Source organism: Rhincodon typus, chromosome 43 (genome assembly GCF_021869965.1).
Source record: "Rhincodon typus isolate 14 chromosome 43, sRhiTyp1.1, whole genome shotgun sequence".
In the NCBI taxonomy this organism is placed as follows: domain Eukaryota; kingdom Metazoa; phylum Chordata; class Chondrichthyes; order Orectolobiformes; family Rhincodontidae; genus Rhincodon; species Rhincodon typus.
Window position 1 is genome coordinate 8006393 of NC_063374.1, and position 13392 is coordinate 8019784.

The following is a 13392-nucleotide window of genomic DNA, read 5'->3' on the forward strand; positions in this document are numbered from 1 at the left end:
CAGCTCTGCATCCTGTTAATGTCCCGTTGCAACCTACAACAGCCCTCTACGCTGTCCACAACTCCAACATCCTTCGTGTCATGGGCAAACCTATTAACCCACCTTTCCACTTCCTCATCCAAGTGATTTATAAAGATCACAAAAAGCTGGACTATTAATCCAGAGACTTAGAGTGTTCTGGGACCTGGGTTCGAATCCTGCCATGGCAGATGGTGGAATTTGAATTCTAAGTATCTGGAATTAAGAGTCTAATGACTGTGAATCCATTGTCAATTGTTGGTAAAACACATCTGAATCACTAATGTTCTTTAGGGAAGGAAACTGCCATCTTTACCTGGTCTGGCCTACGTGTGACTCCAGACCCACAGCAATGTGGTTGACTCTGAACTGCCCTCTAGGCAGTTAAGGATCGGCAGTAAATGCTGGGCCTAGCCAGCGATGCCCTCGTCCCATGAATGAATAAAAGAAAAAATATTTTGGGTCTCTACTGTAGGATCTGCTGAGTCTCTCCAGTATGCCCTGTTTTGTTTTGGATCTCCAGCAGCTGACATTCTTTGTTTTCTGTATCAGAGTTTGTTGCTAATTTGACTTGCTGCACAGGGTTTTTGCTTGCTGGCTGCAGTGAAGTGGCAGGAAGCCTGTAGGGTATGGATCAGCTGATAAGGCTGGACTAGAGGCAGCACTCCAGCATTGATGTTCTTTCATAGTCATACAACGTGGAGCCAGACCCTTTGGTCCAACCAGTCCATGCTGACCATAATCCCAAACTGAACTAAAGCCTCCTGCCTGCGCTTGGCCCATATCCCTCCAAACCTTTCCTATTCATGTACTTATCCAAATGCCTTTTAAATCTTGTAACTGTACCCACATCCTCCACTTTATTCCATAGGAACCCCTCCAGTTTGCTTTCCCTGTGCAGCTCACTGTAGCCATGGTCTGTGCTGCTGTCAGATTCCTTTCCACAGTCCACTGCTGAGTCCAGTCCTGTGCTGGTTTGCAACTCTCTCCACACTCTCTGGTTAATGTGAGGCAGCTCTTTTCTCCCCCACAGCCTGTTTTAAAGCACCAATTATTGCTGACGCTGTTGAACATTTCACAAATGCAGCTTGTACGTTGAATCCCACTGGTTAAACCAGTACCAGTAGTGCAGGCTGCCTGAGTCTTGGCTTGTTGAGTCTTGCTCAGTTGTGTAATGCTGGGTTATCTCTCCTGAAATCCTACTGACTCTGCCTCAGACTGTGAAGTGCAATTAACTTTTATCATGCTCTTTGCATGCACCTTTTTTAAACTAAATCGCTTTATTAGCAAGATTAGGCACTGAGTCAGACGATGAGACCTTTGGACAAGCAGCTTAAAAACTTGGCCAGAGGTCAGTTTTAGGTGTCTGAAAGTGGTGGGGAGATTTAGGGAGGGAGTTGGGGAGCATGGGGCCTAGGCAATGAAGTATTCACTGTGGAACCATTCTCCAAATGGCAAAGACTCCTAGTTTAGCCTAGATTGGATACGGTGTCCCTCTATTCTTAAAGTGGAAGTTTCTGTAACTGTCTCTATCAAACACTCCCTGGACAGCTACAGCATGGGTTACTTAGAGTAAAGCTCCCCATGTTGCCCCACTTCTGAAGTGCAACAAGTTCTACTGATGTCCTAAATAGTCTGAGCTGTCTGTCGGAGCTGGACAGCACAGAAACAGACCCTTTGGTCCAACTCATCCATGCCAACCAGCTATCCCAAATTTAGTCCCACTTGCCATCATTTGGCTCATATACCCATCCAGTTGCCTTTTAAATGTTGTAATTGTACCAGCCGTCTCCACCTCCTCTGGCAGCTCATTCCATGCACGAACCACCCTCTGTGGAAAAAGTTGCTCCTTAGGTCCCTTTTAAATCTCTCCCCTCTCCCTAACCTATGCCCTTCTAGTTTGATTCCCCTACCCTGGGGAAAAGACCTTGGCTATTCACCCTATCCGTGCCCCTCATGATTTTATAAACTTCTCTAAGGTCACCCCTCAGCCTCCAACACTCCTTGGAAAATAGTCCTAGCTTATCCAGCCTCTCCGCGTAGCTCAAACCCCTGCTCATCGTTTTTAATAAAAGATAACAAAATTGAACCAAAATAAGGGATGGAAGCCCCAAAGGGTCACTAAAGCCATCCGATATTTAGCATCTAACTCTGGAGCAGTATTTAATTTCAGCTGACTTTGAGCTGAGTCACTCGTGTTTCTAACCTGGTATTGGTCCTTTCGAGCCTGCAGGCCACCTAGTCTCCATGGTGTGTTCACTGGTCCACATGGTTAGTAACAGGTACCCCATCAAACAGTGAATGTCTCGTCTCTTCTCTTCTCCCAGGTTCACGCCTATATCATTTCCTCACTAAAGAAGGAAATGCCGAGCGTTTTCGGGAAGGAGAACAAGAAGAAGGAACTCATCAACAGCCTCGGAGACATCTACCAGAAGATCGAACGGGAGCATCAGATCTCTCCGGGTGACTTCCCCAACCTGAAGAAGATGCAGGTAAGTGCTGACATTCTCCCCTTCTTTTGTCTCCAGCCTCCTTCCCTGACATCACTACCTGCTGACGTATGTTTCACCCTGTACCCTACCACATCCCCAACGCAAAAGGTTAGAGCTAATGTTTAGCTGCAAAGGGAGGTTTCACTGTGAATCCAATGTGTTAAGGGACATAGGGTAATGGCTTATGGGGTTAGGTTACAGATCAGTCATGTGTTCACGTGTGGAGTTTTGGTTTCCTTAAAGGGTGAACTGGCACTGCAGGGGGTGCAGAGGAGGTTCACCAGGTTGTCCCAGAGTTGAGAGGGTTGCATTGAGTAGATTGGGGCTACACTCATTGGAATTTAGAAGAATGAGGGCGTGATCCAATAGACACACTCAAAATTATGAAGAGAATGGATAAAATAGAAATAGGGAGGTTGTTTCCACTGGTGAGTGAAACTAGAACAAGAAGGCAAAGGCGGAGCAGATTTAGGACTGAACTGAGGAGGAATGTCTTTGCCCCAGAAGGTTGTGAATCTGTGGAATTCCCTGCCCAGTGAGGCAGCTGAGGCTACCTCGTTGAATGTTTTTAAGGCAATGATGGATTTTTGAACAGTAAAGGGATTAAGGGTTATGGTGAGCGGGTGGGTAAGTGGAGTGGAGTCCATGAGAAGATTAGCCATAATCTTTTGAATGGCAGAGCAGGCTTGAGGGACCAGATGGCCTACTCCTGCGTTCACTGAATATTTCTGAGGTGGTGAATGCCACCTCTTGTTTCAGAATTAGTGAGCGTCTGTGGATATGAAGTAGAAGGAAAGCAAGTGCAGCATGATAAAATGAGCAAGGTGGACCAGAGGGGCTGAATGGCATCTTGCTTCCCAATATTGTTTAGAGCCCTTCCTGCTCCAGATCAGCTTGGCAATCAGTGGTGTAAAGGTGTGACTGACCTAGTAATCACAAACCCTGGCTGTAATGGCCTGGGGACAGCTTGCTTCAGATCCTTCTCCCCTGCTTAAGATTCCCTTTTTTACAGGCCACCACCCATTGTATAAACTTTATTTTGGGGTTGGCAGTAGACTGAATTTTAGAAGGAGCTGGAGTGCCTAATGACGGATGACTTTACAAGGCAAGAGGGGTTTTAGTAGTTGGATCTGCTCTGTTATCCTGGAGTATTTCTGTATTTAAAGTGGTTCTTGTGGTTCTTCAGCAGAACTATGGCAAACCCAAAAGCTTGAAGTTCACACCCAAAATAAAGTGCTATTTTGAAGAGTCTAGGCCCGAAACGTCAGCCTTCCTGTTCCTCTGCTGCTTGGCCTGCTGTGTTCATCCAGCTCTACACCTTGTTATTGCAGATTCTCCAGCATCTGCAGTTCCTACTATCTCTGCTATTTTAAACTGTCTGGGCTTGCTTGGTGTAGGAGCTGCTGCTGGTCTTTATGTGGCTGAGTTGATGTTAAACTTCTTTTCTTCCTCCACCAACCCAAACCACACCCCCCCTGCTCCCCAAACACAACTGATTTCTCCCTTCCCCTGACATATTTGCCATTCTCTTTTTCATCTCCACTTCCCAGTGCCCAGTAAGTAATGCAGAGATGTAAATCCATCTGGGCACTCAATTCCTAATGTAAGGTTCTTCAGGCACTGATTGGAAAGTCTGGCCGTGTGAAGTCAGGGTGCAGATGGCAAAATGGTTTGCCTTGAAGCCAGCTAGCAACCCACAGTGGGAGGTTTTCTGTCTCTGAAGGTGGAAATTGGTATATTTGCTCTATGCAAATGATTCAGCCTTTGAATTTAGCAGTTTCTAAATTTGTGAAGGATGCTGAACTAGGGGTGACCTATACGGAGGAGGATGGCAGCAAAGGTATATTCCTGTGCTCCTCCAGCTCCACACTGTTATCTCTGACTCCAGCATTGGCAGTTCTTACTATCTCAAGGTATATCCCTGGGCTTTGTCTACCCTGTTTGAGTGCCCACCTAATTGCCCTTAATATATTAAATGTGGAGGCAATGGTCTGGTGTAATCGAGGTTATTAGCTCGATGATTAACTGATACTAATAGCTAAACTATTAATCGAGACACTTGGGTAATGTTCTGGAGATCCAGGTTCAAATCCCACTGCAGCAGATGGTGGAAATTGAATTCAATAAAATTCTGGAATTGACTCAAATGATCACTTGCCTCCGTTGGTCAGTGCATTGAGTGTATGAGTTGGGACGTCATGTTGAGGCTGTAGAGGAGACCGCTTTTTAGAATACTGCATTCAGTTCTGGTCACCCTGCTATAGGAAAATCTTATTAAATTGGAAAGAGTGCAGAAAAGATGTACACAGACACTACCAAGACTGGAGGGTGAGAGTTAAAAGGAGAGGCTCGATAGGCTGGGTCTTTCACTGGAGTGTCGGAAGTTGAGGGGTGACCTTATCTATGCCTCATGATTTGGTAAAACTCTAAGGTGAATAGCCAAATGCTTTTCCCCACGGTAGAGGAGTCCAAAACTAGAGGCCATAGGCTTAATGCAAGAGGAGAAAGATTTTAAAAAGGACATGGGGCAACTTTTTTACACAGTAGTTTGTGTGGAGTGAACTGCCTGAGGAAGTGGTGGATGTGGGTACAGTTACACTATTTAAAAGACATTTTGATAGGTACGTGAATGGGAAATGTTTGGAGGGATATGGGCCAGGAGCAGGCAGGTGGGACTAGTTTAGTTTGGGATTATGGTCAGCATGGATGAGTTAGGCCGAAAGGTCTGTTTCCGTGCTGTATGACTGTAAATTCTACAAAGCCCTAAGGAGCAAATGGTTGACAAATAACATTAAATGCCAGGGAGTGAGAGCTTGTGTATTTCATCAGGGAGGACATTTAAACCTGAAAGGTGAATGTGCAGGAGAATAGAAGGACTACAAAACACTAATTGTTTTACAAGAAGTGGTGGCACAGTGGTAATGTCGTCAAACGAGTAATCCAGAACAAAGGCAGCATGGGTTCAAATCCCATGTGAAATTTGAATTCAACAAAAATCTGCTAATAGCCTAATGGTGACCATGTGATCACTGTCAACTTGTTGCCAAAAAAGCCCATCTGGTTCTCTAATGTCCTTCCCAGATGGAAATCTTACCCAGTCTGGTCTGTGTGGTTGACTCTTAACATCCCTTTGAAATGGCTGAAAAACGTTCCATTCAAGGACAGTGGGGGATGGGTAACATGTGAGTGTTGCTTCATCCCAAGAGTGAATTTATTTAAAAATTGCACTGCTAATTAGCAAGGCCATTTTAAAGAAAGCATGCCGAGGTTTGGATTTCATTTCTGAAGGGCTTGCATAGCAAGGTTTGGGGGGTGGTTTGTGTGGAGTCTGTATTGAATCCTGATTAGACCATACTTGGAAGCTGCAGTTCTGACTGCTGTTACAAACAGGATATAGATGCACTGGAAAGGCTGTAGGGAAGATTTAAATGATGATACAGGATTGTTTAAGGGGTGGGGGTGGGAGGGCATATCAATACAGGCCGTCACATATACAACAAATGCCAAGAAATCTAGTCAGGGATCCAGGAGAAATCTCCTCACCCAGAAAATGGGAGACTTGCCATGGGTGTGGTTGAAATAAATGTCCTGTTTTCCACCTTTTAGGTGTAAATGTGGGAGATGATGACATATACAAAAAATAAAAACAAGGTGCTGGAGAAATTTAGCAGGTCTGCTAAAGAGAAGCAGTTTAAAGCCCTGAAGACGTCATACCAGATTTGTAACGTTAACTGTTCCTGTCTGCACAGACACTAGTGGGCCTGCTGAGTTTCTCCACCTTGTTTTGACCAGAGCCCCCCCTCCATCTGCAGTCATCTCACACATAGGGAGATGGGAGGAGGTTCGAGTGGAGCTGATACTCTGGTATACTAGATTGGGACTGCTTCTGTGCCAAGTCACCTTTGTGATGAGGGTCTGGTTAGGGTTGACGTTGAGGACCTGTGTAACATTGTTTTTTTTCTGTCTTAGGAACACTTGCAGACAATGGATTTTACCAAATTCCAGAGCCTCAAGCCCAAACTGTTGGACATGGTTGATGACATGCTGGCCAATGACATTGCCCGCCTAATGACCATGGTGCGCCAGGAGGAGGCTCAGATGCCCAAGCAAATTGTTCACGGTGGCGCCTTTGAGGGCACCATGAACGGGCCGTTTGGTGCTGGCTATGGAGAGGGGGCAGGCGAGGGCATTGACGAGGTGGAGTGGGTGGTGGGCAGGGACAAGCCCATGTACGACGAGATCTTCTACACCCTGTCACCGGTCAATGGCAAGGTGACGGGCGCCAGTGCCAAGAAGGAGATGGTCAAGTCGAAACTGCCCAACACGGTGCTGGGCAAGATCTGGAAGCTTGCTGACGTGGACAAGGATGGCATGCTGGACGACGAGGAGTTTGCCCTGGCCAACCACCTCATCAAGGTCAAGCTGGAAGGCCACGAGCTGCCCAATGAACTGCCTGAGCATCTAGTCCCACCCTCCAAGCGGAGACAGGAGTGACTCTCCATCCTCCCCCCACAGCCTGTTCTCCTGCCCTCCCAACACCCTTCCCCATTACTCCCTTCCCCTTCCCACTTCAGTGGGAATGCTAACCAAAGTGGTCGACATACTCATCACCCGGTTTGAACACCTCCATGTCTTTGATTTCATTTACCCTGCCTCTCGGGTGCTTTGGTTCCTTTAAATGTGCTAAAGACACACTGCACAGCTCTGCACTTTGGCACAGGCTTGTTGCCCCGAGAGGTGCGCTATGTACTGAGTGGCCAGGGTCAGGTTGGTGCACATCAGCCCTGGGAGCATTGAGGATGTGCCCCCCTCCTCAAGGGTGGAGTGTAGAATTGAATGACCCACCCCCCTCCACCTTGAGATTTGGATCCTGCATTCAGTTGCTGCAACTACTAGTGACTGATTTTTGTCACATACCCACCAAGCAGATTACCACAGTGACCTCTTGGGCACGCATGCCACCCACACCCGCACACTCTGCCACTTGGAGCAACCTGTGCAGACCCAACCCACAGCCACTCTTGAGCCATCGCACCAGGGGGCACTTGGTCTATCACAGCCCTTCACTCGTAATGTCTTCATTTTTAAACAAAGGTTATCAAAGATCCCAGTGTCACTTTCTAAGATGTGTTTGAATTGATGGTGAATGAATGTTTTTAAACACAAAAATGCACCTTTTTGGGGGGGCTTTTAAATTCCAGATTTCAGGGGGTGGGAGGAGGCTAGTGATGGAACACCATTTGCTACTTCAGATCTTAAGGAGTAGGGAAGATGCTCTCTCACTCTGTTTGTGGCCTGGGTGGATGTGCAGTAAGAGGGGGGCAACAGCTTGATGGACCCAGTCAGAGGCTGTTGTTATTTCACTGGCTGAAGTGTGGAGCTGCCCCACGAGTCTTAGCAGTCTAAGTGTTATTGAATCAAAGATGGCACAGTGTGGGAGCTCTGCCCCACGCTGCCATGGAGAGGTGTGAGATAAAAACTGGTGTGTGCAAGTGTACAGTTTATTTTCCAAATATGACAATGCTCTCAAAGGATCCCAGCTGGACAGCGAGCTGCCCCAAAGCTGACTTTGACACGTCCTCGATGTGACCTTGCTCCTTTTGGATCCTGGTTGATTTGGGAGGGGGGGAGAGTTGTGGAAAGACCCTGTAGACACCATCAGGGCCATGCTAATGAAAGTGTTTCAGCTGATAGCTGACTTCTGTCTCTGAGCTGTACCAATGATCTCCACCCATCTGGGGGCAAGGAGTTGCTGTGGGGATGAATGTGAGATGCAGGGGTGGAGAGATGCCCATGGGGTATCACCTCAGTGAGGGGTTAACTGCTTTCCTCATCTTGCCTGTTTCTACCACCTAGCTGTGTCTCTGTCTGTCTCATTCTGCTGCCTCTTTGTGTCAGTATTGGTTTCTCTGACTCTCCTCAACCAGCTGCCTACCTGTCTCGCTTTGTCTTTGCAGCAGCTCTTGGTAAGGAACCAAACTGTGGTTTAGTCATGGCCAGCCACATCACTGCCTTCCTGCAGGCCCTTAGTGTACAGTCTCTGTAGTTCATGCCCCCTGCTTTACTGTCTTGCCCCCGCCCCCCCACCTCGTGGCCCTTTGTAGCATGACCTTTGTGTTCAGATCATGTGGTGGGCAGTGGGTGAGAGGAAGGGTACTCTTCAGACTGTGAATAGCTGTACTCTTGGGTACTGAAGCCACTCACCATCCACCACCATCCTTCCCTCAGATTGTCTTGTTGCATTTTGTAATTGGCACCCAACAGCTCTGCCATCTCCACTGTATACTGTAGAATTGTTGGATCTATGTACAAATAAAGATTTCAGTTTGAAACCAATGTGCACATTGGAATCCAATTATGCTATCACTGTATGGGTTTTTGATTGTGCTGTGCTGCTTTTCTGATGTTCAGGCCGGAGGAGAGGCTTCTGTATAGGATTGACAGTGCTGCCTCCCCAGCACTGTACTGTGGCAGACGATCGGGCTGTCTGGCCCTGATCAGTTGACTGACCAAGCTCAGTGGGGCAAGAGGGGGGAAGGCTGTTAGCCTGAGAAGTAAGCCTAGTGGCACACATCGGAGCTGGAATCCAGTGAGAAGGTCAGCTGTTGCTCTCAATGTCCAAACCAAAAATTCCTGGAAAAACTTGGTGGGTGTGGCAGCATCTGCAGAGAGAGAGTTAACACCCCTTCAGAACTGATGGCAGTTTGGAAAAGGTTGGTGTAGGCAGCATGGTGGCTCAGTGGTTAGCACTGCTGCCTCAGTGCGCCAGGGACCCAGGTTCAATTCCGTTCTGAGGCAACTGTCTGTGTGGAGTTTGCACATTCTCCCCGTGTCTCTGTGGGTTTCCTCCCACAGTCCAAAGATGTGCAGGTTAGGTTGGATTGTCTGTGCTAAATTGCCCCACAGTGCCCAGGGATGTGTAGATTGGATGGGTTACGGGGGGTGGGTCTGGGTGGGATCCTCTGAGGTTCATTGTGGACTTGTTGGGCCGAAGGCCCTGTTTCCACATTAGGGATTCTGATTTGATTCTATGATGTGCTAAAGGACTGGAGTGAGAAGGGTTAAGAGTGAACAATAGGTAGAGCTGGAGCCCAGAGAGAAATGGGCAGCCGTCGGGTCTCTGGACTTGAAATGTTAATTTCTCTCCACATGCTGTCAGACCTGAGTTTCTCCAGCAATTTGTTTCTGTGAATGGATAAGTCAGTCTGGAACAATGAGTAGCTGACAGTCGGTGGCAGTCCACATGGTGATAGGGCCTGGTGTGTTCGGGTTAAAACATGGGAGAAGGCACTCAAACCCTAAACTGATTTGAACTCTATATAGTGTCCCGAAAGCTGCGGGGTCCCCAAGCAGAAAATGAAGTGTTCTTCCAACTTGCACTGAGCTTTGCTGGCGCACTGTAGGCAAAACCCAAGATAGATGTTGGCCCGGGAACACAGTGGGGTATTGAAATGGCAGGCAGCCAGAAAATCAGGGCAACTATCTCTGTACGTGGGTGTCCTGCAAAGCTGCTTGGTGTTTTTTTTTCCTGGTCTTGCAGGGACCAGAATAACTGGCACCATGCAATTCCAGCTGTTGGGTCATTTTCCCCTAGTACTGAATTGGTTTTGACTTTCTTTGTTGCCGAGAGTCCCATGTTGCTTCAAGTCAGAAAGGGGATTGAATTAGCCAGGGCTTTTGAGGGTGGGGTAGGGAAGTGGTATACTGCGCCCCCACCGATATTGACAATCGGCAGGGATCAGCTCAAATTTACAGCTGCTTCTGCATCCTGCAATGCTTCAGGGAACCTCTACAGAGGATGGTGGTTCTGAAAAAAGTCAGTGTCTGGCACAAAACCGGCCCATCTCTTTATACTCAGTGCTAGTCTCTTCCTGAACCCCTGCCCCCCCATTTTCCTAATGCAACTTGATCCCACGCACCTCTGTCCAGGCAGGGGTAGCCATATTCCTTTTGCTTTCACCCTTGTAGTGATGCCCCCATGTGGCCATCTGCTTTCAGTGTAGTACAGGTTGGCACTATAATTGCATTGCATCTTGTAAATGCTGCTGAGTGTCGGTGGTGGAGGGAGTGGGATGTTTGTGGATGTGGTGCCAATCAAGTGGGGGCTGCTTTGTCCTGGATGGTGTCGAGCTTCTTCAGTGTTGGGGCTGAACCCATCCAGGCAAGTGGAGAGTATTCTATCACACTCCTGACTTGTGCCTTGTAGATAGACAGGATTTACAGGACTATGAAAGGACATTAGCAGAAAACAAAGCACTGATACCCAAAGCTTCTATAAATACATAAAAAGGAAGAAAACAGTGAAAGTAAATATTGGCCCTATAGGGGATGAACATGGCAAGATAATAGGGAAACTCAAATGGCAGAGGCACTAAACCAATATTTTCTGTTTGCACAGGGAAGTTAACTTCTTCCCAAAATCTACAGATGCCACAGGAGCTTGATTACTATAATTGGGGGGAAGGTATTAATGATGGGTCTAGAGGCACATAAGTCCCTGGGGCCTGAGGACTTGCACCTTAGTGTTAAAGATGGTGGCAGTGGAGATAGTGGATGCATTAGTTATGATATTCCAAATCCCCCGAATTCTGGAATGCCACTAGTGGATTGGAAACTTGCTCATATGGCTCCCTTAGTCAGAAAACAAAACTGGCAAAAGGTGGGAAACTACAGACCAGTGAGTTTGACCTCTGACTCCAGCATCTTATCACAGGCGATAACTGACCCCTTGAGGGGGGGAAACCAAGTGTCAGCACTGTTTCACAAAGGGCACATAGTGTTTGACAAACCTGCTTTACTTCAAGCATGTAACCAGCAAGGTGGTTACAGGAGATCCAGGCTTCCAGAAGGCATTTAACAAATTGCTGCATAAAAGACTGATCCAGAAGGTTAGATCCCAGGGGCTTAAGGGTAACATATTGGCTGGCTGACAAAAAGCAGAGGGTTGGGGATAAATGGATTTTTCTCTGGATGGCAAACTAACTCGGGCATGGATATCCAGCAACTCCCCCACTACAGAAGTCAAGCTTAACTGGTCTATAGTTTGGTGTTTTTTTACCCTGTCTCTTTTTTTTTGAATAAGGGTGTCACATTAGCATGTTTCCGATCCAGTTGTATCTTTCCAGTCTCTTTTCCCCAGGGTGGGGGAGTACAAAACTAGAGGGCATAGGTTTAAGGTGAGTGGGGAAAAATTTAAAAGGGACCTAAAGGGGCAACTTCCTCATGCAGAGGGTGGCATATGTATGTAATGAGCTGCCAGACGAAGTGGAGGAGGCTGGTACAATTACAGCATTTAAAAGGCATCTGGATGGGGACATGAATAGAAAGTGTTTAGAGGGATATGGGCCAAATGCTGGCAAATGGGACTGGATCAATTTAGGATACTGGTCAGCATTGTGCATTGGACCGAAGGGTCTGTTTCCGCACTACATTTTGAGTCTAGTGGGATGCTGCAGGGTTCAGTTCTTGGGTCTCACCTATTTACAATCTTTTATAAATGACCTGTAAGCAAGGACAGTGTAACGTGGCAAAATTTGCAGATGATACTAAGGTAGGTGGGAAAGCAGGCAGTGATGAGGTGATAGAGTTTACAGACAGATATTGATAGGCTAGGAGAGTGGGACCAGAATCTGGCAGATGCACTTCAATGCGGGTAAGTGCGAGTTTATCCATTCTGGCTGGAAAACTTAAATGAACAAAATTTATTACTTAAATGGAAAGCGGATTCAGTGTGTCACTGCAGAGGGATCTGGGAGTCCTTGTGCATGATTTGCAGAAAGTGGGTCTGCAGGTGCAGCGTAGAATAAGAAAGGCAAATGGAATCTTTGGCCTTTTGTTTCAAAAGGACTGGATTATAAAAGGAAAGTGTTGTTACAATTATATAAGGCATTGGTGAGACCACATCTGGAGTATCGATTCCAGCTTTGGTCTCCTTCCTTGAAGGATGTGGTGGAACTGGAGGCAGTTCAGAGGAGGTCCACCAGGTTGGTTCCAGGGCTGAAAGGGCTATACATATGAGGAGCAGTTGAATAGTTTGGATTTGTACTTTCTGGATCTCGGAAGAATGTGGGGGGATCTGATTGAGGTACGTAACTGCTAAAGGGGATTGGTAAGATGGATGTTGAACAGATGTTCCCCTTTGTAGGACAGTCTTGAACGAGAGGGCTGTCCAGTAGCTCAGTGGTTAGCTCTACTGCCTCACAATACCAGGGACCTGAGTTCAATTCCAGCCTCTGGTGACTGTGGAATTTGTACATTCTCCTGATGTCTGCGTGAGTTTGCTCCTGTTTCGTCCTACAGTTCAAAGATGTTTCTGGCCTCCCTGCTTTAGGAAAGATGTTGTTAAACTTGAAAGGGTGTAGAAAAGATTTACAAGGACGGTGGTTGTGTTGGAGGATTTGAGCTATAGGGAAAGGCTGAATAGACTGGGGCTATTTTCCCTGGAGCATCGAAGGGTGACCTGATGGAGGTTTATAAAATCATGAGGGGCATAGATAGGGTGATTGGCCAAGGCTTTTTCCTCGGTAAGGGAACCCAAAACTAGAGGGGCATAGGTTTATGGTGAGAGGGGAAAGATTTAAAAGGGACCCAAGGGGCAACTTTTTCACACAGGGTGGTGAGTGTATGGAATGAGCTGCCAGAGGAAGTGGTGGAAGCAGGTACAATTATGATATTTAAAAGGCATCAGGGTGGGTACATGAATAGGAAGGGCTTAGAGGAACATGGGCCAAATTAATTTACGATATCTGGGTCAGCACGGACGAGTTGGACTGAAGGGTCTGTTTCTGTGCTGTCCAACTCAATGACTTTACGTGCAGGTTAGGGTGGATTGGCCATGCTAAATTGTCCCATAGTGCCCAGGGATGTGCAGGTTAGGGTGGAT

At 47.1% G+C, this 13392-nt stretch overlaps 1 protein-coding gene across 1 annotated transcript in view; it reads left to right on the forward strand.

Moving 5' to 3' along the window:
- LOC109936131 (EH domain-containing protein 1) overlaps positions 1 to 8865 on the forward strand; it is an 18763-nt gene extending 9898 nt beyond the window's left edge. Inside the window, exons 3-4 of the mRNA XM_048619630.1 lie at positions 2346 to 2510; positions 6480 to 8865. Coding sequence (XP_048475587.1) covers positions 2346 to 2510; positions 6480 to 7004 — 690 coding nt within the window. The 3' untranslated portion in view covers positions 7005 to 8865. The remainder of the gene's footprint in view (positions 1 to 2345; positions 2511 to 6479) is intronic.
- Positions 8866 to 13392: the final 4527 nt, after the last annotated feature.